This window comes from Falco rusticolus, chromosome 8 (assembly GCF_015220075.1).
Source record: "Falco rusticolus isolate bFalRus1 chromosome 8, bFalRus1.pri, whole genome shotgun sequence".
In the NCBI taxonomy this organism is placed as follows: Eukaryota; Metazoa; Chordata; class Aves; order Falconiformes; family Falconidae; genus Falco; species Falco rusticolus.
The window spans coordinates 24,045,402-24,070,488 of record NC_051194.1 but is presented as its reverse complement, the minus strand read 5'-3'; the positions used below and the strand labels follow the sequence as shown (position 1 = coordinate 24,070,488).

The window sequence follows — 25,087 nt, the reverse complement described above, 5'->3', positions numbered from 1 at the left end:
CGTATGCTAATTAGCTTATCAGTCCTTCACGCTTGCGCAGATTCTTCCAAAAATTGTGGGCCGGGGTCTTTAGAATGTGGGCAGTGGTCTATGGGAGGAAGGCCGTAGGTCTTCCTCATGGTGTACTTTTCACCTTAGGTCTCAAAAGTGATGAGTTGGCAGACTTGTAGAAATCTTTCCCAGGGTTTTTACAATACCCCTTGTAATTTTACTCAAGGCCATCCTGCTGTCCCGTTATCTCCTTGGTAGGGCAGCTTGCTTTGCAGATAAGGAGGACAGCTCCCCTTTCAGAGATTTGCAACTTTCTTGCCAGAACAGTCTATATGATCTTTCAGACATTTTAACCCCTTTGTCGCTATACAATTACAAGCTTATTTATGCATTAAAATGAATATTGGTTTATGAATACAAACTTGACCATATTATTTACAGCTTATTCACATCAATTGCCATTATTTTGCAGTCAGAAACAACTGACTTGTAGATGAAGGGGGCTGCCAGGCGAGGACAGCCGCACCGCGCCTCACTCGGCCCCTCACGAGCGCCGCCTAAGGTGAGAGACAGGCCCTCGCGGCCCCCAGCGCACGCGCCGCCGCCTCCACCAATGGGCGGCGAGGGGCGGTGCCTGCCGGGGGCGGTGCCCGAGAGGCGCGGGAAGCGATCCATCGCTCCGCGCTCCGCCGCGCGCGGAGAACACGCGTGACGCCGTTTGATGATCTCCGGCTCGGCCGCCGGCCGCGCCTCCCCGCGCTCCCATTGGCTGGGCCGCCCGTCCCGCGCGCCGCCATCTTAGCCCCGGGAGGCGGCGTGAGGTGGGCGGCCGCTGGGCTCGGCGCTGGTGGTACTGGGATGCCCGTCCGCCGCGCAGGGCCCTCAGCACTATGAGCGCTCCTGTCGCCAGCGGCAGGCTGCAGCCCCTCCTGGAGACCCTGGAGGATCCGGCCGCCCCGCCGGGAGAGCTCACCGACGTGCACCTTAGTATCGTGAAGTGAGCGTGGGCCGCGGGGGAAGCGTGAGGGGAGGGGGCGGCCCAGGCTATCTGCGGGGCCTGTGTGGGCGGCGGGGAGCCGAGGCGGTGCGCAGCGCGGGCTCGGCCCGCCTGTCCCGGGCCAGGGAGGGTGAGCCCCGGGCGGCCGCGGCGGGGCGGGCAGGGGAGCTTCTGCCCGGCCCGAGATAGGGACGGCTGCGGGGCGCGGCAGGGCTTGGGCTGCCTGGCCGCGGGCTGGAGATCGCGGGAACGGGCGGGCGGGCGGGCCTCTGCTCGCTGGCTGCTCACCGAGAGCCTCCTGCATTTCTTGGGCAGGCTGCGGAGGTGGGTGAAGGAACGCTGGGAAAAAATAACTTTTCTAACTGAAAAAGACTTGCGTTTCAGCTTTATGATGGGAAAAGTTAAGGTTTTTGTGGTGGGAGTTTTTTCTCGGGTTTTGGAATGGTCGTCTTTTAACTGCATTTCTTTCCGAAAGGTACTTGACAGTGATGATCTTTCACCTGAATCTTTCGAGTTTGTTAGCATATATAAAGGCACTGTCTCTTCCCATTAGTGTCTCCCTTGAGTTTCTGTCTTTCAGCATTGCAATAACTTTTAAAACTGTAACAACTTCGCAGCGATACTGATCACACTGTAAGATTTTACAGATTTCTAGTAGTAATGGAAAGAAAAAAAAAGTCCTAAGATAATACTAAGCAACAGCAGATTTCTTAGGTTGTCTTCTGGATGATTGCACTTAACACGGTTGAATTTTGCTATGTGAAACTGGTTATTGACGTTTTATATACGTATAACTTCTGCATGGATGTTCTTCAGCTATGTGCAAAGTCATTGCTGCTAGCTGTCAAACCAGAATTTTCCTGGAGCAGGGAACTGGCACTCTAGAGCTGCTTTTGAGGAATGCGCTTTCTAAACTCACATCTTTCTATAGAAAGTTTATCTAATTTTCAGCAGTCATTTAAAGTTTGCATATTAACTTTTAATGTTTTTATAGAAGTTGACAAAAAATTAAAGCCCTTAAGATATATTTTCTTTTTTTTCATGCTGCAGAGGCACAAATGGGTCATTAGTCACTGCACTTTTTCATGTATACTGGGACGTAGGTACTTTATAACACAATGTTCTGCTACTAGGTCAGAATAAACATGTGGTGACTGGCATGTTTGCTCTCACTTCTTCAGTGTTGTGTTAAATTTCTTTCCCCAGAAAACTGATTCTGTACTAGCTAATGAATTGTGTATTAGAAATGTAAAGTTATGTCAATTATAGCATTTAACCTGTTAATATTGTTTGTTTTCCCTTCTGCTACTTAAAGTCGCTTGACGGGTGAGAATGGCAAAGACTTCTCTGCAGATGTCAGAAGACACTTCCCTCAACTTTGCAAAGTGTTTAAGGTATTTCTCTTCCATTTAATTTTCTGCACACCAGTAAAGAAGGATATGTTTACGTGAGCAAGGTCAGTGGCAACTGTAAGGCTTGAATTTGAGTTCATTTAATAAGAATTCAACCTAGTGATATAGCAGTTAGGGTTTGTTGGCAAAATGTATTTTCCATGTTACTGGAAATTGCTGCAGAAAAAATGCAGGATCTTGGATGTGTTCGGGCAGTGTTTATGCAGTCAAATCTGATGTTCCAGCCAGAAAAGATACAGTGTGTTCAGTCTGCCTTTAAAAACATTTTGGGGATTTGGAATATGCAGTAAATGTCAAAACTTTTTTTGAAGATTAATGTAAAGATTGTTCTTAGCCATCTTTTTTTTCTCCCTTCTCTTTTAGATGTTTAACAACAATTGCAGAGTTAAATGGTAGTACATAACACCCAAATTTCTTCTTTGCTTATTTAGAACTTAATTCATTAAAGATATTTAAATTACAGAGAGCAAAAATGTTTTCAGAATACTTTATTGATTTGGAGTGTGTGTAATCAGAGAGGCTTTCCTACATGGGTGTTGTGTTGTTTTAATCAAGTACTTTTGACAGCTCTCTCTCCTTTGAGCAGAAGCATTGGTTCTGAGACAGTACTTCACAGCTACTTCTGTAAACTGAGACTGTATGGTTTTTATTTTTCAGGCGCACATTTCTAGTCAAAACTTAGAGCTAAGTAATGCAGCATTACAGGCATTGGGATTCTGCGTCTTTAATGCAAGTACTGCATCTCAGTTATCTGGTAAGCAAACAAACTTCAGTGTGAATGCTGGTAGTGTGTGTATATGTACTTTTGTCAAAGCTTACAGTTCAAGTGGTGCAGTGGTTTTGTCTCTGGTACAAGCAGTGTGGTCAGTTCAGTAATTCTATCTTGTAAAAAAAAAAATTAAAATCAAATCACATGGTTTTATTTCTCAAGCTGTTACACTAATATGTTTTGCTAATGTCTAGTTCCATGAAATGCTTTCGTAGCAATTAGGCCCCTTAGTTAGTTTTGTGGAGTTGGTAGCCAAAAAAGATGTCCAGGTGGGAAAAGAACGAGGAATGGTTTTGGGTTGTAGAATCTGTGTGTGTGTAGTAGTGCTTTTCAGCATTTTCCGGCCTTTACCTGGTTATTCCTGGTTGTTATAGAATGGTTTGGGTTGGAAGGGTCCTTTAAAGGTCGTGTAGTCCAAGCACAAATATTGTGCTGGTAAATATTTCAAATTAAGCTAATTTAAAGTAATCCAAAACCTTATGTCCTATGTTCCTAGAAAGCACTAAATCCCTTTAACAAAAAGTTTTACTGTAGAGAAATGGAGGCTGTGCATCAAGGTAAAAACACTGGACTTTGGTAGCAGGGGAGAGCTGATGTCCCAATTCGGCTGGTCCTTGGGAGGTACCTGTTGCACATTTCAGGCATCAGGCATATCCAGTTATATCCAGTTGCAATAACACAAAGCCTCTTGGAGTCAGCTGTGTCTGACACAGGTTGTGTGATGGTGGTAGGTGGTTAAGCTAAGGCTACTTTTTGTGGGCACGCAGGGAAATGTATTGCAATTTGGCTGTTGCATGGTGTCTTGATGGTGTGGGAGTCTATAGTGATTCTGCAAATGGTAATAACAAATGGCATACTTGAATTATTATATCCCCTGAGAAATGTTAAAGAAATATTCTTGGACAAATGTTCTGGAATGACTATTACTAGAGAGAAACTTAATCTCAGGCAAGACTGGACAAAACCGTATGTGTGGGTGTTCAGAGAGCGTTGGGGTTTTTTTTTTTCATGTGATGCTGCCATCTTGTTTATTGAAATTGGTTCTTCCAGTTCTTCTACTCAATTTTTCAGTATGTACTGCTTTCCTATTAAAATTTAGCCTGATTTCCTGTGAGAATTAAGCATCTATAATAATGTCTATGTGGTCATTTCCCCCCATAACTTTTTCTTAACCAGTTGATTAATGACAGTCAGTTTTGGTAGGGAATGTCAGGCTTCAGAAACCATTAAATCCCGAAAACAGTGGAGGGTTGGGGAGAGAGGACAAAAAGGATGTATACTCTTGAGGAAAGGAGTATATATGAGCTTATGTTTCTCTGATAGTGAGATCATTTATTCACAAAGTCCAAATTTGTAAGAAATCAGGTTTCATTAGTTTTTTGAGTTTTAAAGGAGTACATCAATTCTCCATCTGTCTTCCTAACTGCATATAATTTTTTTTTTTGTGTAATGAGCTCACTGCTACCAAAGTTTCAGTTTTACCACCTTCTTTATTATTAAAGACCCTTGTAGACCCTAAAATGAGTTTGTTTGTTGGTGTAGCAGTGAACTTGACCAAAATGCTGCTATTGATATCCAAGAAGTTTTGAATAATTAAATATTTAATCTCTTGCTCTAGTGTTTTCCAGTAAAATTGCGTTCTAGCTTTGTGGTTTCTTATAAAGGTAATACAGATACTATTAATATAATACATCTGTATGTTAATATATTTTGAGGTTTTTTGCTAGTTTATTTTGAGAGAAATTTCAAAAGTGCCAGAAAAATATTTAAGACATTAAATCATGTGCATTGGGACTTCTAGTTGAATGGATCTTAGTAATGTTAACTGAGAACAATGACCTGAAACTTGCTAAGAAGCTGACTGGAATTTCATGAACAGAATTTGAGCGCTGTGCATTCTGCTTTCAGCAACTGAAATACAAGACTTGCTTTCAGTACTGAACACTGTTGCTGTAAAAGCCTCAGATAAAAACACTCGGAGTCGGGCACTTTGGGTGATCTCTAAGCAAGCGTTCCCTTCTGAAATTGTTAAAAAAGAGGTAAGTTTTCTTCACTTTTTTTTGATGGCCTGATTTCTTAGGGGAATGAGGCTTGTGCAATCTCTTGGTCACTTTCCACTCAGTAGCCTTTGAATCTGAATGTCATTTTCCATCAAATTTGACAGCCAAGTATAGGTCCAAGTTCTTGGAGAAATTGTAAGGACAGCTACAGAGGGAAGAGAGCCAACAAAATATTTCTTCTCTTAAGGGAGAAGCTGCAATGTGAGCAATTCTGTTAGATACTAGTGAAGCAGCATAGGGGCGAAATGTTCTGAATACTCCAGTTTGGTCAGAGCTCTAACCTTAAAATCAGATCTAGCATAATGCAAATGCAGGGCACGGTCCTGGGAAACCCAGTTTCATAATTCCAGCTCTTCCTGGAAATACTCCTAATGTTCTTCTCTTATTTCCTCAGGTGTCCTGTATTATTTCTACCCTGGAAACTATACTTACTAAAGGAGATGTACAGTCTATGGTGGTTGAATATGAAGCACTTAATGTTATTATACGGTATGTGTGCTGCAGTATTAAATTGTTAGAATAGATGCTTAGTTTTTTTAGAAAATTATTGATACAAAATCTTAGTGGCACTAAGTATACTAAAGAATTTTTTTTAAATACTCTTCAAATTGCTTACTATTTTCAAGATTGTTCTACTGACCATAACACAAAACACCATAGGAAAACAGAGTGGAATTGTGTGAACTGCTGTTGCTGTTTCTGTCTTTGCCAGTGGTTCTCCTGAACAGCTTAATTTGCAAAATACTCCTTTAATAATAATATGACAAATGATTCTGATGCTGAAGGTATTCAGTATTCAGATAAACTTTCATTGCTTTCATTTACAATTGCTTTTTAGGAATTCCAAAGTCTCACGTGTGCTTAACAAGTCATGTTTTTAATATTCTAGCTGTTGTTTTCAGAACCTACCTGGTTGAGAAATTCTCAGCTGTTATATGGGGTTTTAATTTAAAATGTCTCTCTCAGGTGTTTTACAAACTTTACTGCAATGTTTCTCATAACACTGTTGAGATTACTGTTTAATTCCAAAGGTGACTTTTTAGGACCAACACTATGAGTGCGTTGTTTTGGTCAGCAGTGTTAAATAGTCAAATTTTATCTCTACTTAGTATATTAGTAAACATGTTGAGCTTGTATTTTTACTATTATGAAAGTATTCTTCTAAATTTTTTGTATCTGGTTTGAACTACAGGCCCATTTTAAAGTGAAATAGTTAAAACAATTATTTGCTCATTTTATCTCTATTTTAAAAAAACTGATTTTTAATTTCTTTTTTAAAAGATTTGTAAAAAAAATCTGTTTTCTGTAGCAGGGAAGTTGGATGTTATAATTTAATAGTATTTAGCAACTCCTTGCATTTGGTGAATAGTACACCAATTCTACTTTTGCAAATGTGAGATTCAGTAGACAATTGTTTCTGGAAAATTTTACATTTTATTAAATGGTTTCTTTTAATTGCTATAATAGTGACATATAGCATTAATATATATAAAAAGAATGTAGTTCTGTCTGAAAATAAACAGATACCGGGGTCTCAGACTGATTGACAGCAGTGATAAGAATGCTCTTGTTCAGAAGTTAGACTGCCTGCAGATGTAATGGAAAACCATTTTTTAAGCAGTGTTTGTCCTCTGGCTTTAATGAATTTACTTGAAAGGGAGCAGTTTTCCTTTGTATGGCAAACCCTTTGTAAGCTGTAGCAATGGGGATTTGACATACCTGTGCCAAAGAGGGTGCTTGGCAAAATTCCATGAATTCTGCAGACTAGTTGCTCCTGCAGGCCAGTCTGAATACAGGCTGGGTACTCCCATTTCTGAAAGTCTTGTCAGCTTATGTGGGATGGTGTAAGCATATGGAATTATTTGTCATACTGTGCTCTTAAAAGCTCAGTAATAGAAGGATAAAATAAGAATGCATGACTAGGCTAATATATCTTGAGTCTGTGCAAACATGTGCTGCTTCAGGATTTGAATTGTTTTTGAAAAGCAGGCATGTATTGTTTTCAGCACACATGGCTGGCCTGGACTGCGAGAACACACAAGGAATGGTTAATAAGCAAACCTACCTGGTCACTGATAAGGAAGTGATGTTGTGTTCCTTTCAGGCTCTCAGGTCAGCTTGTTTGGCTGAAAACATGATAGAATAGAAAGGACAATTGTAAATATCAGTCTGTTCTGCCTTTGTAGAAGTTGATCTGAAATAACAGTTCAGCATAGTGGTTTTAAGTGAACTGCCAAAATAGAATTGCTTAGAAATATAAAAAAATAGAATTGTTTAGAATGGTTTCCTGTAAATCATACATTGAATTAAAGCATTTGTTAATGATAGACATACTGCTCACTCAAATAAAACCTTACTGTCGGAGGTTTGTAATGCCTATATTTGCTTTCTGGTTCTAGCTTAATAGAACAAACTCCAGCCCAGATGGGAGAAGAGGCTGTGAGGTGGGCAAAACTGATCATTCCTCTGGTCGTCCATTCGGCTCACAAAGTGCAGTTACGAGGTGCCACTGCCCTGGAGATGGGCATGCCCCTGCTCCTCCAGAAGCAGCAGCAGGTAGCAGCTGTCACTGAGCACCTCATGACCACAGTAAGTGGAAATGCTGTGCCTCTTTTCTAGAGGCAACAGGAATAGTAATTGGGGTTGTTGGTAGGAGGGTTTAAATTATTTTATTTTACAGTTGTGGTGGGTTGACCTTGGCTGGATGCCAGATGTACACCAAGCCACTCTATCACTCCCCTCCTCAGCAGAACAAGGAGGGGGAGAAAATAAGGTGGGGGGAAAAAACCCCAACTTGTGGGCCCAGATAAAGGCAGTTCAATAAAGGATAGCAAAAGTCACACGTGCAGAAGTGAAGGAAGACAGAAGATGTTCTTCACTTGCCATCTGCAAGTAACGTTTGGCCACTTCCTGGGGAAGCAGGGCTTCAGAGTGTGCATAGCGGCTCCTTCAGAAGACAAATGTCCATAAATAATGAACGCCCCCCACTTCCTCCTCCTTTCTCCTTGCTTTTTATATCTGAGCAGATGTCACATGGTATGGAATGTCCATGGGTCATTTGGGGTCTGGCTGTGCCCCCTCCCACAGCCTTGCCTCTCCCCAGCCTACGGGTGAGGGGTAGTGTTGGATAGACAGCCTTGGTGCTGTGTGAGCACTGCTCAGCAGCAGCCAGACACTGGTGTGTTACCACCACCTTTCTAGCTACCGATAAAAGAGCAGCTCTGGGAGGGTTGCTGGGGGCTCAGCCAGGCCTAGTACAACAGTCTGAATAGTGGTGGCAAGAAGCTACTGTGAATTGGCAGCAAGTTCTTGATGAAGTAGTTTTGACAGAAAAATTAATGTAACAGCAGTGTAAATGTAGGACCACTGTAAAAAAATAAAAATTAAGTTCAAGTTTCTGACAAGAATTATTGATCAGGGAGAGAACTTGCCATTTTTAAGTGACGTTTAAGCACCTGTCTTGATAGCATTAACTCAAATATCATTAAAATTTTATTATCTCTTGAAGAGAATTTGCTTACTGAAGTAGAATGAGAAGAACTTGTTGTGGTAGTAACTCACGTCACCTAGCTTAGCTTCCTACTGAAAACAGGGCTAGCTTCGAAGTTAAGGCCCAGTTGCTCAGGGTCTTGTCCAGTTGAGATTTGAATGTGTTAGAAGAGTGGAAATTCTGCAGGTTGTTCCAGTGCTTAACCACCCTCATGGTAAAAATGGGATTTGCCATGTTGAATTGTCTGTTGCCTTCAGTCCTTTCTTTCAGTAGTCCTTTGAAGCATCTGCCGGCTTCTTTATAATCCAACTATAAGTACTGGAAGACTACAATTATGTTCCCTCCCACCCCAAGCCAAACAAGCCTCGCTCCTCTTGTCATCAACTCTGTCCCCTAAACATTTCAGTGGTGACCCTCTGCCAGATTCACTCCAGTTCACTAGTGGCTCTGGTACTTGGTGCCCAAAGTTAGGCACAGCATTCCAGAGATGATCTGTCGAGTACCAAGTAGAGGGGTCAGTTTTCTTGACTTGTTTCTTGTGCTTTCACTAGTGCAGTCCAGTGTGCAGGGCCACATTCCTGACAACATGAAAATTCTTGTCCCCCACCTCTTTCTGTAGAGGTGTTACATAGCCCGTGGGTCCTCGGTGGGTACCAGTACATGGGGCTCGTCTATCCCAGATGTAGGACTTTGTCTTCAAGTTGTGTGAGGTTTCTGTCAGTCCATTTTTCAAGCTTGTAAAGATGCCTGTGAATGGTAGCCCTGTCCTTCAGCACATCGACGGGCGCTTTTCCCTCCCATCATCAATTGTGTTAAATCGTATTAGCCCTTGTCAACCCTTTGTAAATAGCTGTTGCAAACAAGTGGTTTATGTTGCTTAAAGAATCACCATCAAAGATATTAGAAAAACAGTTTAATATGAATTGGTATAAGTGTGACTGAACAAGGTTTGATGGCAAGGTTCACTCTGTTGGTACAACAATGAAACACACAGAAGAAAATTGGATTAGAATCTGGCTAGAACAATTTCTAGAGGCTGGAGATGCAGAAGGGTACCCCTCCTGTTGAGTCACGAGGTTCAGAATAGTCCTCGCTTTATAAACTCCTGATGGAGCTTGGGTGTAGCCAGGTCCAATCTTAATCTCAGCCTTGGACAACAGCTTATATCTAAGGTAGATCACAAGATTTTAGCTTGTCTAAAATTGTCTAATTTAACATTTACAATATCAGTCAACAGAATTTACTGCAGTTGTAACAGTAACTTAATTATAGATCCGAGATGGCAACATTTGTACTATACTTGCTGTAGGGTATCGAAATCGGTTAACACACATGTGCACAAAGATAGGTGTATCTGTTCAGTGAAATACTTGCTTCAGATGTCTCAGCATTTCTCAGTGGGCGAGGGTTGAGCCTCGAGGCATGGGAAGGTTTTGGCCCAGGGCCCATCACCAGCTTTCAGCAACAGTCCTCCAATTTTCACAAACTTAAGAGTTTGCAAGCCCTGAGAGGTGTCCCACTCGGAGGGAGATGCTGGCTGCAGCCTGCTGTGGTCCAGGAGAGCTCAAAGGGTCTCACTTAAGAAACTGCTTATAGGCTCACAAGGTGACTGGCTTTAGTCATCTGTAAATTTCCATCCTGGCCACAGTCTGGGTTGGTAATTTTTCAGAATTCCGGTAACAATGGTACCGTTCCACTTGGGCTACGATTCAGGTAAATAATGTTCCAAGGCTGTCAGGGGATGGCTGATTATCCCTGCTTTCATTCCCCACCTTGGCCCGGTAACAGCAGTTCCTGGTACGGTCTGTGCCTTTCCCCACCTTAGCCATGTGAGGCTTGCCGGTATAGTTGAGGGACACTTAACTGCCTGCCTCGTTACACAAAGGCCAAGGCCTCATGGTGATTCCTGAGATTGTAGAGCGACCCAGAGGAGGGAGTTAATGCACCACCACAGTTGCATGCATAACTGAGCTCTGAACTGCTAACCACCAACCTTTGAGCCTAGTTCAGCTACACACCTTGTAATCTGACCGCCTGGTGTGTGTCACCCCGCTTGGGCTGCAAGGACACTAGAGGAGACTGTGTCAAAGCCTTGCTAAAGCTGGAGTGGAGAACATCTGCTGTACTCCTTGCATCTGCAGAACCAGGCGTTTCCCCGTAGAAGGTGGTCAGATTGGAAGAGCTGGTTTTGCCCATGGTAAAACTAAGCTGTCTGTCTGTAAGGACCTTCTTGTTCTGCATGCCAGGAAACTGCTTCCACGGGAGTTTGCTCCGTAACTTTTCCAGCCATGGGAGTGAGATTGGCTAGCTTATATTGTAATTTCCCAGATTCTCTCTTTCATGGCTTGTTTGTTTTGGGCTGTTTTTTTAATTATTTTTTTTTTTTTAAGCTTCGAGTAAGTTTTAAAAATCTTGCCTTACCCTGTCATTGGGGATCTCTACCAGTTGCAGTGGACTCTCGAGAAATAAGTGTGGCCTCCTGGTGTCATTGGCCTTCTCCTTCAGCATCTTCAGATACACCCTGTAGCGTCTGATGCATTTGTGTATGTTGAGTTTACTTAATTAGTCTCCAACTCTGTTCTTCTCTACCATGGGTAGTACCTCTGTGCCCAGCAGCAAAGGTAGTGGAAGACAGATGTTGGAGGCCTGAGTAAGGATGGAGGCAAGTAAGGTATTGAGTACCTCAGTGTTGTGGTTTAACCCCAGCTGGCAACTAAGCCACAAAGTTGCTTGCTCGCTCACTCCCCTGCAGTCCCCTGGTGGGATGGGGAGGAGAGGCTGCGGAGGGGGAGGAAAACTCATGGCTTGAGACAAGAACAGTCAAATAATTGGAATAAAGTAAAATATAATACTAATACTTTGTAATTGAAGGGGAGATAACAAAAAGAGAAAGAAATAAAACTCGAGGATTGACCATTAACATCCATCAAGCCCGCAAAACCAAACCAAGTGATGCACAGTGCAGTTGCTCACCACTTGCTGACTGATAGCCACCCAGTCTCTGAGCAGCAATCCTGCCCCCCTGGCTAATTCCCTCCGGTTTAAATCACTCAGTTCATATACTGAGCATGATGTTCCATGGTATGGAATATCCCTTTGGCCAGTTTGGCTCAGCTGTCCTGGCTGTGTCCCCTCCCAGCTTCCAGTGCCTCTCGAGCCTTCTTGCTGACAGGGCATCAGAAGCTGAGAAGTCCTTGACTTAGTATAAATGCTACTTGGCAACAACTGAAAACTGAAGTGTGTTAACATTATTCTCATACTAAGTCTAAAATGGCACTGCACTAGCTACTAGGAAGAGAATTAACTCTATCCCAGCCAAAGCCAGGACACTCAGCATTTTCCATGTCCTTTGAAAGATTCCTCGCCGTATTCAGCAACAGCCCTCTTGGTCTCTGTGATGAAGCTTTTCATGTTCCACTTCACTTTCAGAACTGTAGGCTTATATATTTTGCCTTATTCACTGCTGAAGTTAAGTACATTTACAAAAAACCTCAAACAAAGTGGTTTTTAGGGTCACAGTGTCTTGACTTGAGAGTTAGAGACTACAGGTATTTAAGGAAATGGATTTTGATTTGTTGGTTGCCACTATCAGAGTAATTGAAACCAACCTTAAACTTCAACTAAGTAAGTAATTGGGTGGTAGCAACATTTGACTGATTTACCAGCAAATGCTATGTGGTACAGAATTAAATCCTTCTGATCAAAAATTAGTGTATTTCCAGGTTGGTTGTGTCTCCAGACATTGATATGAGTATGTAGGTTGTAGAATACTTGAATATATTTCTTGTAGAAATTCCGTTTCTTTCTGTCTGCAGAAATTAATTTCAGAACTTCAGAAATTGTTTTCTACAAAGAACGAGACTTATGTATTAAAATTGTGGCCACTGTTTGTCAAATTGCTTGGAAAGGTAAGCAGAAAAGCAGCTAAGTTTTACAATCATGGATCTTTAGGGAAGGTATTTTTGACAACATAAATATCTTAACTGAACTTTATTTTCAGACTCTGCATCGTAGTGGCAGTTTTATCAACTCATTGCTGCAGCTGGAGGAACTTGGATTTCGTAGTGGCTCACCAGTGGTAAAGAAAATAGCCTTCATTGCATGGAAGAGTCTAATAGATAATTTTGCTCTAAATCCAGGTAGATTAAAAAAAGATGACCTGAATTGTTTTGACTACTGTCATTTTATGTAACTGGAAGAGAATATTCTGTCTAATAGTGGTCGATACTATGGTACATATCATTGGATATACACTTAGTATATCTGTGGTACATACGTTGCAATGTGTATATATACATATAGTGGTATGGACTCTGTATATATGTGTAAGTAAAATCCAGTGGAGTTTTTGTTTGTTTTCAGTTTGGGGTTTTTTTTAAGGAAAAGTGACAGTTTTATCAGTACTTCTATCTTAGTTTTTCTACCCGGAGAAAAGAATAGGATAAAATTAACAAACTTCTGTTTTGTAATGCTTTAATTGATCCAAACAGCAATGAAATAAAAAATAAAACATTCTGTAGATCTTATTCTGAAGTATGTGGATTAATTGGAGAAGAGCAATGCTTCGGGATTCTAGAGAAGTTGAAAAAAGTTGCTTTAAAGCTGTAACTGAGATCTGAACAAGAGTTTTAAGTCTAGCCTGTGTCAAAACACAGAATATTTATTTTTTATCTTGACTGTGCTTCTCCTTACTGTGTGTCCTGAAGAGAAAGCTAAATGTGGATGTTTTTTAGTTTAGCTGAACTTAACTGAAATTGTCATTTAAATTTGTTTCTTAACTGGTCGTTTGTTCTGTTTGTTGTTTCCCAGAAACTAATTGACATGGGATTTTATTCTGTCAAATGATAAAATCCATGGCACAGTTGGCATTCGTTGTGCATGTTCCAGAATGCCTAGTAAGGACTGCACACTGCAAAAGTAGTTTGTCAGCAGCTTCCTGTGAATTGCAGGTGGACAGGTTCTGATGCTGCTGAGCTGGCTAAAATTTTTTCTCTTCTTTAAAACACTTGCATAGGCTTGAGCAAGCTTCTGTCCAGACACGCTGTGCTATTTCTGCTTCAGTGGTAAATGATCACTCACAGCCCCAGAATACTGTATTTAAGATCACTCATTCTCATCCAGTAGTAATGCACATATACATTGTTTGGGTTTTCTTTTACTGTGGCAGATAGGGGGCTTAATATAGCAAGCAGGAGTGAATTTCCTCCTGTTTATGTTGGCATTCAGTAGATTTCATTTCAGTCGATACTGGAAAGAAATACTTGCCCTTTCCAGGGTTATATTAGACAACAGTTAGAGCAGTAAAATAGTCTGAAAAGTTGGTGCATTTGCTGTGTGTTTCAGTTTTGCAAATTGTCACTAATTGAATTTTAAGCTAAAATCTATTAGGAAAAAAACTAATGGTTTAAAAATTTTCCTTTTTTATTGTACTATGGTTTAATTATTTGTGTTGCCTAAAAATATGCTTTTTTTTGGTCTTCAAGATATATTGTGCAGTGCTAAAAGGCTGAAATTGCTCATGCAGCCGCTGTGCTCGATCCATGTGAGAACAGAGGCTTTGGCACTGACAAAACTAGAGGTCTGGTGGTATTTGCTCATGAGGCTGGGACCTCAGCTGCCTGCAAACTTTGAACAGGTAACACAACTGAAAAGAGTCATAGCATCATCACTTGGCCTATGTTGAGTGTGTGAAGCAAAGTCACCTCTTTGTTACAGTAACTTACTCTGTACCTGCTTTGTCCTGTCCAAAACTGTCTTAAGGAACTGAATCTGACTTGTGTATTTGTGTGCTGTGCTTGTTACATATAGCAGGTGCGCTCAGGACTATACGTGCGATCTTTTTAAAGTTCCAAAAGATTTAAGAGCATACCTGCATGACCTGTGAGCATCTTGGTGAAAACCTCCAGTGAGTGCACAGCAGTAATAAACATAAGCACCTGTATAGGGACCGCTTTGTCCTTTCCCTGTGCAGGTGTATGTCTTGGAAAGTCTGACATACTGACAAGAAAACATACTGAAAAGACCACAAAATACTGAGAAAGACACACAGAGAGAAAAGTGATCCAGATATTTCATTACTACTTGCATTGTAACTGGAACAAATATGATGTTTCTGTTAGGCTTCTGAATTTCATTAAATTAAACTTCAGGATGGGAGTAAAGAAAAAAATAATCTACCTTTTTAGACATGGAACGCTTGGATCATTCTAACTTGAGTTTTTGTTTAATCTAGCCATTTGTAGTTTACCTAGCAGTATGCGTATTTTATACAGCATCTTAAAAATATTGTTATAAGTACCCAGAAACTCTGAAAACACTGGTGCGTGAACAGCAGTACCATCTATGTGATATTTGAAGCGTATGTTTTGTGTCTTGTATGTGTATGGCCTGTTTTCACTGAGATTTGACATCTTTGCAGGTTTGTGTACCATTAATCCGAAGTACTTTAAGTCTGGATTCTTCTGCTCCGTTGCAAGGAACTCCCTCACGTGTACCAGCCAACCAATGTTCAGGCTCGGCAACCCCTGCGCAGAAATCAGGTATTAAAATACAAACCCGTTTCCAGCTATGTTCTAGATGCAGAAATCAATCTGTTCTGTTTAACATGTTTATGCTCTTTCATTTGCAATGTATTATTGAAAACAGTACTTTCTCTGCTTACTCATTGGAGAGCTCAGAGGTAGTGATTTACGTTGGTTAAAATGAGGCTGTTGTAGTCAGTATTTCAAGTTTACAAAATTGTGTTAATCAGATTGTGCTGTGGACCAGCTTTAATGTCCTGAATTGTGTTCTCTTTTGCAAGGAAACTTTGGCTTGAATTCTCATCTCTACAGCATTTTTAGTTTCTGCCTGAATAGTAACCCAGTGATCATAATACATCGATAATTTTGGTAATAATGTGGATGTGTCCTGGATGTGTAGATCTTCCTTTCTTTCCCTTTCAAAAAAAAAAATAATAAATTTAGTTCTGTAGGGATCATAACTGAGGTTGGTCAAAATGCTTTGCACATGAGACTTATTAAACTTGTGTTCAGTGTAAAAGTTTTTAATGGAAAGTCTTTCATAGCAGTAGAGTCCCTGTATAACTAGCACATAGCATAGCACATACCTGCTCTATAGCCACAACTTCCATGGAGACTTTTTTTGCCAAAATAAAGATTGGCCTCTGAGACTTTGCAATCATCGGAAGATACTTATACTTGCAAAATACGGGGTTATGACTGATGTTAAACCCAACTTAACAGGAGTGCATGCTAGATACCTCGCTGGCTGTTAGAGGTCCCTTTTAGCCAACTCTAGTCTGATTTTTTCTTTTCCTGTTAACTTTGGGATTTTGGTCTATCGCATCTTTCCTTTCACATGTTTGCAAATTAATTATGAGACACTGTTATTTTTCTCCCCTCACTTAGGTCCTTACCCATTTGCAAGTCCAGTCACACCAAGGATGAACTTGAATTCTAGTATAGCCGGAGGCATGGCGATGCCTTCCATTCAGCTTTTAGGAATTGAAATGCTGCTTCACTTCTTGATGGGACCGGAAGTTTTAGATTTTGCTAAGCAAAACAAACTTGTACTTAGTTTAGGTAAATGAATTACGTTTTTTTGAAATACTTTCGCATAATCTAAAATTGCAAATTTTGTTGGTTTTAAAGATGTCTGTTAGAAAGAAATGCTTTAAACATTACTGTTAGTTGTCATCTTTAATATTAGAAGTTGTTTTTATGTTAAATGCTGCAATTGCATATATATACTTGATCATTCTTAAGGCTTATATTACCAATAGACTGCAAAATAACAGATTTATGGAATGTTTATTTTTTTGTTCTCCTAGAGCCTCTCCAGTACCCACTGATCAGTAGCCCTTCCTTTTTTTGTAAGCACGCCAGCACGCTTATAAAGGCAGTTCAGGATGGCTTTATTGCAGTTGGAAAAGAAGTTCCTGGTAAGAATTTAGTGGTGAAGTTTGATTTCTTTCCCTTGCCCACTTCATTTTCTGGAAAATGTAAGAATAAATAACACTTTCTGTAATATACCAGTGTTACATTAAATAGAACTGGTCTGACTTTGTTTGAAAGCTTATGTCAGGTTTGGCTTACGTCAAAGTCTGTTGTTTGACATAGTTTGTATTTTAATTGCAATTTTGTTTAGTGGTTTTATTACAAATTGAATAAAAATGTTATGCTATCTTGTAGATTATATGCTGAATGTTATATGGAAGGACCTAAATGGATACGTAAAAACAGCTATTGAATCAGGTAACGAGTATATATATATTTTTTTTTTAATTTGTCATTGCTAACAAGTCAGAGGTTTGATTTCTTTTTTTTTTTTTTTAAATAAGACTAGACCGTAAGTAGTATTTGCTTCACTGCTGAAGTTGTCAGTAGTTTTTCTTGAAGCAACAACTGATATTTTTTGTGATGCCCACATCTTGTTGTGACAGATGCAAAATTATAGTAATCTCATCCTGTGAGGCTTCTTAGGGAAGGCACAGAAGCGTATGGCTTCAGGTGTATTGCATGTAGCAGTAAGAAAGATGTTAAAGCACTTTTAAGTGCTTTTCTTCCTGAAGAAATCTTTCCATTTCCAAAAAAAAATAACCCTACCACAAGTCTTTGGTATTGAGAAAATACATTCAGTGTATTACTCAAATTAGTCTTTGTTACGTGTGACTATGGCTAAATATTTTTTCTTTTTACTGTGAAATAAAATTCAATTAAGTATAGTCTTTACAGATGCATAGAAGTTAGTTTTTTCCTATTCTAAAAAAGGGTTCATTACTCCGTAAAGGCTTTGAAAGTCGAGAATATTTGTAATAATGAAATCTTTTATATTGAAAGATCTAACTGAAAAGCATGAGAGAGATGAAGTGCATTGCCTGGATGAATGCAGAATTTCATAACCTTTTTAAGTGTGTCAATTAAGGTTAATGATACGAAGTTGTTTCCACTTTACTGATAAAACTTAGGTGTTTGTTTTTTTTTTAATTTAAACTTGGAACTTTCTGTTTTCCAGAGCAGAGACTTGGTATCCAAATCTATTAAGTATTTGTTATAAGTTTATAAATATACACAGAATATTTTTGATCCTGCGGTACATTACAGTATAAATATAGAGTTTATAATGATGGTCGGGGTGACCATTACTTTGTTGTTCTCTAACTGTAAATATACTTTATTCTAGAAAATAAGAAAGAAAAGCAAGGATCAGAAATACTGACTATGTTGCTCCAGGCCTTAAAAAACACTGTTAGATCAGCTTCTCTTCCTGCACAGAAAATACTGGTAAGTTCAGGTGGTTTGTCTGTTTTTTTAAAACCTCTTTTCTTTTTGATGGTCTAGATTCTGATTGGTAGCAGCCTTTTGCATCTCACTTACCAAATGGTCTCCTTAAGAGATAACTTTTTTAGTGCAGACTGTAAGTTGAGCAGTTTTCATCAGATGGCACAGTGTTGCTTAAGGGTTTCTTTCTTTAAAAGTGTTTCTCAGGTTTAGCAATGATGTTCACAGAACTGGGTACATGGTTCTCCTACTAGAACTTTCTGCTTGAAAGGACGCTTACTTTCACAGTGGATTTTTTTTTTCTTTTTACTAAAGGGAAGCCGTTGGTACAATTTTGGTTTTATTTGTGGTGTTAACTTAAAATAGTCGAGCCCACAGGAAATAATTATTTACATATGTTTTCTTCTTTTCCCCTACTTAGTCTCTCATCAATATTACTGTTAAGGAATTGCCTCCAAAAGTATTGGGATCACCAGCTTATCAGGTTGCTGATATGGATCTTTTAAATGTAAGTCTGACTTCATTCCAGAACCTTGTCTGTATTTATGCTGAGAGGTGTTAGGATGTCATATTTGCACATACAGAGGACTTTGTGAGTCATGAGATCCAGATCATTCAGGAAGTCATATTGTTTCATGTTCCAGTATGCAGACTTCGTTTCCAGTGCTCATTTCTGGTGAGTAATTTTAACTCTTTAGAACTAAGACTAAGTATGCCGAGTGTCTGTAATAACAAAAGAGGGTTTCTCATGTTCAGGTCAGAATTTAAAATACAGATCACAGGTACTTTGAAGGGAGACTGCATAGTCGAACTGTGTAGTACTGCTTTTATGCTGAAAACTGATGTTTTGGGGAAACGTTCTAAATTCACAGGGTGAAGTTCGTAAAGGTAGAAGGTGTTACTTCTCAGGAAAAACTAAATGCACAGAAGCAAAGCAGTGAATAGCATGCTAGATAGCGTTATTTCAGATGAAGTTCAGGAGTCATAGTGTGAACTGCAGCCTGAACTTACTGGCCCCAGTCTACTGCAGAAAAACTGGTGATAATCATTACTAGTGAGAACTACTCTGTTCTGCTTTGGTCCTAACGAGCCCTAACTGGAGTGCTGCACTGTGTCCTCTGTACTGCACTGGAAGGCAGAAACAGGTGGGGGGTGTGTGTGTTGTGTTTAGAGTGGAGCAGGCTGACTGGGAGCATGCTACCAGTTAGATTTATTAAAAGTTTAAAAGGTTGTTCAGAAACTTAAAATTGGATGATGATCAGCTCTTCTCCTACACCCTCCTGCAGATAGAAGGAACTTGTTTATTTTGCAGCAGTGAAGATGGAGCTTTTTAGCCATTAAAGTAGCTAAACATTTACAGTGTTAGCCGGAGGATTCATAGAATTCATTTAGAGGCTTTTAAAAGCAAATACCTGTGAGAGAAGACCTAAATGTAATAAGAGTAAGCGGATGTTTCGATTTTAGTGAGTTAGTATAAAACTTTTTCTACCAGAACTGGTTTAGGAGCTCTACTCTCAAAATTCCTGTCTTTTCCTCCTCCTCAAGTGTTTTATTTACATTTGGAGGCTTTTTCTGACTTAGGTACAAGAGTCAGAACTTTATTAGGATGGCTGAAGTTGTAATTGTCAGGTATTATATGTATTTTGTTAAATCCTTCAAAGTTAGCAAACCTGAAATACTTGTGGTAGATTTTAACAGAGTTGTCGTGCTGAAACCCTGAAATAAGCAAATCTCGGGTTGCTCCATCTTTTTCCAGTGGCATTATGTACACCTGCCTGCTTGCATTGCGTGTAATTTCAAGTCAGCAATGACCAAGTACTATGAAATTTGTAACCTTTTAAACAGAAAAGTTTTTACTTCAACTATAGTATAATTTGTGTTGTGCTGAAGCATTGGGATCTAGCCGAAGCTTAGATTTTCAGTTTTCCATCATTTTTATTTCAAAGTGATAGAATTGAAACATTTTGACAACTTTTCATAATTGCAGGTTTCTGGCTTAAATGTAGTATATAAATACGCATGTCAGTGAGGCAGCCATTTCATTTGATCGATGTATACGTTGTTTTGACCTCTTAAATTTCTCTTACAAGGGAACACCAGCACTGTTCTTAATTCAGCTGCCTTTCGATAATAACCTCTTGGAATGTGGTGTAGCAGATGAGAGGTATGTGGTGGCGCTTGTTTATAACGAATTTCCCATTGAAGACTTCATAGAAGATTTTTTCTAACTTCAGCTGAAAAAGGTATCTTACCTGTTTAACTTCTTTCCCTAGATTCTTTGTAATTCTAGAAATGCTTGTGGGCTGTGTTTTGTCTGGGCCTACATCTCCGCTGGCTTTCAGTGAATCTGTGATCTGCATTATTAATCAGAGTGCAAAGGAAGTGGAAAATAAGGAGCATCTTTGGCGAATGTGGAGTATTGTTGTTAATCCGCTAACCGAATGGATTAATCAGGTATAGTGGTTTTTTGTGCTCTTCCCCATCCCCTGCCACCCCCCCCACCCCCCGCAAAAAAACCCATAGGAAAACTTAGCGCTGATCTTTTATCTCAATATATTTTTAGGAATTATGTGTCCTGAAGTGATAGTAAAATTGAATAAGCCTTGGTAGTATGAGTGAAGCTGGAATGTGTGCAGCATTTTTTAAACAAATCTCTAACTGGAGTATGAACATGTGCAGTGAGGTAGGATGAAGGGCAGTAGTGGAGTAGCGATCCGGAGTGTTGTTTGAAGTGATACCAGACAATAAGAATGATCACTCTGAAGTACCAGTGTCCCATACACTGTTGGGAATGTTCTTATCTCCTTTTTAAAAATGATAAATATGTTTATAGACGTGCTTCAAGCCTTCACTCCTTGACATAGTCTTGCTGCTACAAAGGATGGAAGCCTGCCCTTGAGGACCTGTTAATTTTAAATTCAAAGAGGCTTGTTTATGTGAAAACATAATAAATATCAAGTTGTGACATTTAGGATGTAAGTAGAACAGTGTTTCTTACTCATGTTAGAGTTCTTGCTTGGAAGTGCTAATGAAAGCCTGGAAACTAATATTCAACAGGTTCTGCAGGTTACTTACTAGAAGGGCTTTGACTGTAACGTAGGAGTTGTTGGACCTCATGTAGTCCTTGGACCTTAGACTTTATGAAGTCTTAGATTAATATTTAAATCATTACATCTCAGAATTTATGAAGAAAGTTTTAGGCGGTTGTCCTGGTTTCAGCTGGGATAGAGTTAATTTTCTTCTTGGGAGCTAGTGCAGTGCTGTGGTTGGATTTGGTGTGGGAACGGTGTGGTCGGGGACATCTTGGCTTCTCAGGCCTTGCAGGTTGGAGGGGCAAGGGAAACTGGGAGGGGGTGCAGCCAGGACAGCTGCTCTGATCTGGCCAGAGGTGTTCCGTACCGCGGGACATCGAGCTTGGTATACAGACCGAGGGGGCTTCCCAGGCTTGGGGATGGTTGCTCAGGACTGGCTGGGCATCCATCATCGGGTGGTGAGCAGTTGTATTGTGCGTCGCTGGTTTTCTTTTCTCCCTTCCCTTTGGGGATTTCATTCCTCTCTCCTCCCTCCTTTACACTGTAACTTGTTGTTGTTGTTATGTTTCTATTTTATCTCAGTTGTTGAACTCAAACCTTGAGTTTCACATTCCTTTCTGATTCTCCTCTCCACTCCCTTGGGTGAGCGGGGAGTAAGCAAGTGGCTGCGTGGCACTTCATTGCTGGCTGGGGTTAAACCATGGCAGTGCTTTTAGTAGGTTGCTGTCATCACTTACTGCAACTGAAATAACTAAAGAGTATGTAAGACATTTTGTACCTGTTTTTTTTTATTCTTGGATTTAAATTATTTTGGAAACAGTGCTTTTTATCTTTTTAAGTAGTAGGATCAGCTTGAACTCTTGAAAGAACTGAGAATAGCTAATTTCAAAAGGCCACTGGCAGTTTAGCTTGCATGGATCTTTTGTATAAAGTAAGTGTATTTAGAATAGCTTTGTTTGTCATCTGAATCTTGCAGCTTCGTTAATTAGAAAATTGTTTTCTCATTGCAGACTAACGAAGTAAATCAGGGTGATGCACTGGAACACAACTTCAATGCTGTTTATAGTGCATTGTTGCTACCAGTATTGCACATCTTTCCCATTCAGGAATTCCCACAGGTAACAGTGAATGTGTAATGTCGATTAGAAACAATGTGGGTTTTATAAAAAAAACTGTGAAGTACTACCAGATAGTCTCAGAGCAGAGTTTGTTGCCAGTATGTATGTACGTTGGACCACTGCTCCAGGGTTGGATTTCTTGAGTTAGATAGATTTTTGACAGAAGAAAATTTAAAGCAAGTTTTTCTCTCCATGCACAGACATTGGTATTTATAAACTTTTTCTTTCTGTTGTTAAAGCCAACTATGAAATCCTTGTTGCGCACTTGGTCAGACCTGTATAGAGCATTTGCTCGCTGTGCTGCTCTAGTTGCAACAGCAGAAGAAAACCTATGCTGTGAAGAACTTTGTGCCAAAATAATATCTGGGCTAGAAGGTGAAACTCCAGTAGTGAGTATAAACCAGTGATATTGAACTGTATTAATGCTTTAGTGGATATAGTTTAAATTACATATAAGAACCTCTTGTAAATTCTAATGTAGTACTTTCTATAACTTAGAGACTTTGATAAGCCGTAAAAAAGTTCTTATTTACTAACAGGAGGTGGAGTTGATGTAGAAATGGACTGGAAGAAGAGAGTGAAAACAATTGCAAACCTAAATAGTAAAATAGCATTTAAGCATTCTTTGCACTTCTCTTGCAAGTAATAATGGCTTAGTTAATATCACATCATGGTAAATATGATGTGTCTAGTTGAAATGTGTGTGTGTATATGTAGTAAACTTCAGGATGAATCGACAAATACCACAGAAATGGGCATTTTGATTAGGAAGGAGGGTAGAGTAGCACTGTGGCATTCAGAGGGCATAACTTGCTGCGTTTCTGACACTGTCAACCTTGTACACTAAAATGTGAATACTAATAAAGTTTTATAAAAGACAAAGCTTTTGAAAGAGGATGTCTTTACATTATCTGTCTTGCCTGTTTGCAAGCTACATCGTGTGGAGAGATAGAGTGTCTGTAGGTGTCAGTGAACAGTAGCTTTGGAACATAAAATCCTTTGTGCTTCAAAGTTGACTGTCTTGAAAAAATACTGTGAAAGGAACAAATAAGAAACAGATGAGAAAGAAACAGGGCATTTGCAACTTTGGAGGATTTGGATTTGAAGAGTTTGGAGGATTACATCATTATAACTTTGGATGCTGCTGTGTCCTGATGATCAACTTCAATTTTCAAAAATTAATAATTATTAAGCAAGCCAAACTTAAACAATTTATAGCTTTGGTATGTAAGTTGTATAGAAATTAAACCTTTTTTGGCTTACCCTATCAATGTTCCTTTTAAAAGCAAGTTTTGTTTATTTAGGAGATATTGTGATGAACTTGGGGGAAAAACCCACAACCTTGACCCGTCTTTTTGTATGTACTAGAAACTGATGATGCTTCCTGAATGTTAATGACAACCTTACTGTTACGCCTACAGTGACTTTTCTGAAAATCAGGCTTTGTACAATAACTGAACTTAACACTGAGATCTGGTAATATGTTTCGCGAGACAGCTAGTACCTTGAACCTTAATACTTTTGATGCATTTTCTTAAACCTAACACCTTCTTTACACCTGCCTGTTACTGTTTTGCTTTTTTAAATAGTATATATGCTTATGTCTTATTTGTACAGAATGGGAAGACTCAGTCTTTGGCTTGTGTAAATGTGTGTATTTTAAAATATAATCTTATCTGATCTTTCCTGCTAATGCAGACAAATGTCATCCACTTTTAAATTGAAAAAAATATTTGTGTCGTTGTCCTGAATGGCCAACATGTTTCTTTTTCTGTCACTGTTGCTCTTTTGAGTATTGCTGATGACTTTTGTTTACTCCTCAGATGTTGTCAATGATGGATGGTCTCACGCATATTGTGTCAGTCATGGTTGACTGCATCAACTTTGCACCATATGGTACTAAATACCAGCCAAAAAACAGATGTAAGAAAGTACTTGAATATTGGGGTTTTCTGTGTGTGTCTTCCGGAGTTGAAAATTAGAGTTGCAGATGCAGAAATGATGACTGTAGGATAGTAATGGTCTATAACATACTATTTAAGAACTGAAGGGATTGACAAAAAAAAAAAAATCATTAAAAGGCACTAAAAATACCATCCAGTATGAATATATGACTGTTGGATCTTTTCTGTTTGTTGAGCAGTTACTGCATAGCCTGACGAAATAGATCTGAAATTGATGTAACTCTTGAGGCCACTTGACTTTCAGCTTGACTGCTGGTTTTTGAACTTGTATTTGATGTTTTGGCTATGTTTTCATTTTTGCTTGTGAAATCTGCTACTTTTGCTTTGTTCAGATGTAATCTAAAGCAGTAATGCCTGATTGTAATCCACAATCTAATTATATAATACGTGCCTAAAACTGATGATAAACTGTTAACATTTGCAAGGCTACTGCTCCTGAAGCTGCTTTGCACAAAATGGTTGAGAATAGATTTAACAGAAATTGAAAGGTTATTGTATGTAAAAAGTTCTTTGTTTTGTTTCCTACTGCCATTTACAACTACTAAAGCGGAAGAAATAATTTAAGAGTAACGTAGTTCAGTGTAATACTCAAAGTATTTATAATTTCTCTGCCCCATATGAATTTTTTATAGTAGTAAGACATTGTGTTGGACTGCTGAAAGAAGGAAATGCTTTAATTGGAAATGTTGATGAGGAAAAACAGGATGGAAATTTTGCTTACAAATAAATAAAACATACTTCCCCGTCCCTCTTCCTCAGCTGTTCCAGAATCGATGCATATCAGCTAGTCTTTGTAGAGTGGTTGCTGCCTCTCTGCAAGTAGGCATTAAAGATACTTAAAAGCATAATCATTTGTGTGACCAACCATAAATTTAAGTAAGAGGAATAGGAATCATCTGCAGTAATATGATAATATTATGCATTAACAACTGTATGTCTTCTAGTAGGTCTGGTTTTAAACTGTTCGTATGTA

General features: G+C 39.4%; 1 protein-coding gene across 1 annotated transcript in view; it reads left to right on the top strand.

Moving 5' to 3' along the window:
• Window positions 1–779: 779 nt before the first annotated feature.
• The window catches only part of RIF1 (replication timing regulatory factor 1), a 38,535-nt gene continuing 14,227 nt past the window's right edge, over window positions 780–25,087 (top strand). The window contains exons 1-20 of the mRNA XM_037396681.1: window positions 780–988; window positions 2,304–2,382; window positions 3,058–3,154; window positions 5,078–5,208; window positions 5,624–5,718; window positions 7,629–7,818; window positions 12,535–12,627; window positions 12,720–12,858; window positions 14,203–14,354; window positions 15,138–15,258; window positions 16,129–16,302; window positions 16,551–16,661; window positions 16,912–16,974; window positions 17,903–18,003; window positions 18,422–18,508; window positions 20,091–20,164; window positions 20,274–20,454; window positions 22,043–22,150; window positions 22,390–22,539; window positions 23,974–24,073. Coding sequence (XP_037252578.1) covers window positions 882–988; window positions 2,304–2,382; window positions 3,058–3,154; window positions 5,078–5,208; window positions 5,624–5,718; window positions 7,629–7,818; window positions 12,535–12,627; window positions 12,720–12,858; window positions 14,203–14,354; window positions 15,138–15,258; window positions 16,129–16,302; window positions 16,551–16,661; window positions 16,912–16,974; window positions 17,903–18,003; window positions 18,422–18,508; window positions 20,091–20,164; window positions 20,274–20,454; window positions 22,043–22,150; window positions 22,390–22,539; window positions 23,974–24,073 — 2,353 coding nt within the window. The 5' untranslated portion in view covers window positions 780–881. The remainder of the gene's footprint in view (window positions 989–2,303; window positions 2,383–3,057; window positions 3,155–5,077; window positions 5,209–5,623; window positions 5,719–7,628; window positions 7,819–12,534; window positions 12,628–12,719; window positions 12,859–14,202; window positions 14,355–15,137; window positions 15,259–16,128; window positions 16,303–16,550; window positions 16,662–16,911; window positions 16,975–17,902; window positions 18,004–18,421; window positions 18,509–20,090; window positions 20,165–20,273; window positions 20,455–22,042; window positions 22,151–22,389; window positions 22,540–23,973; window positions 24,074–25,087) is intronic.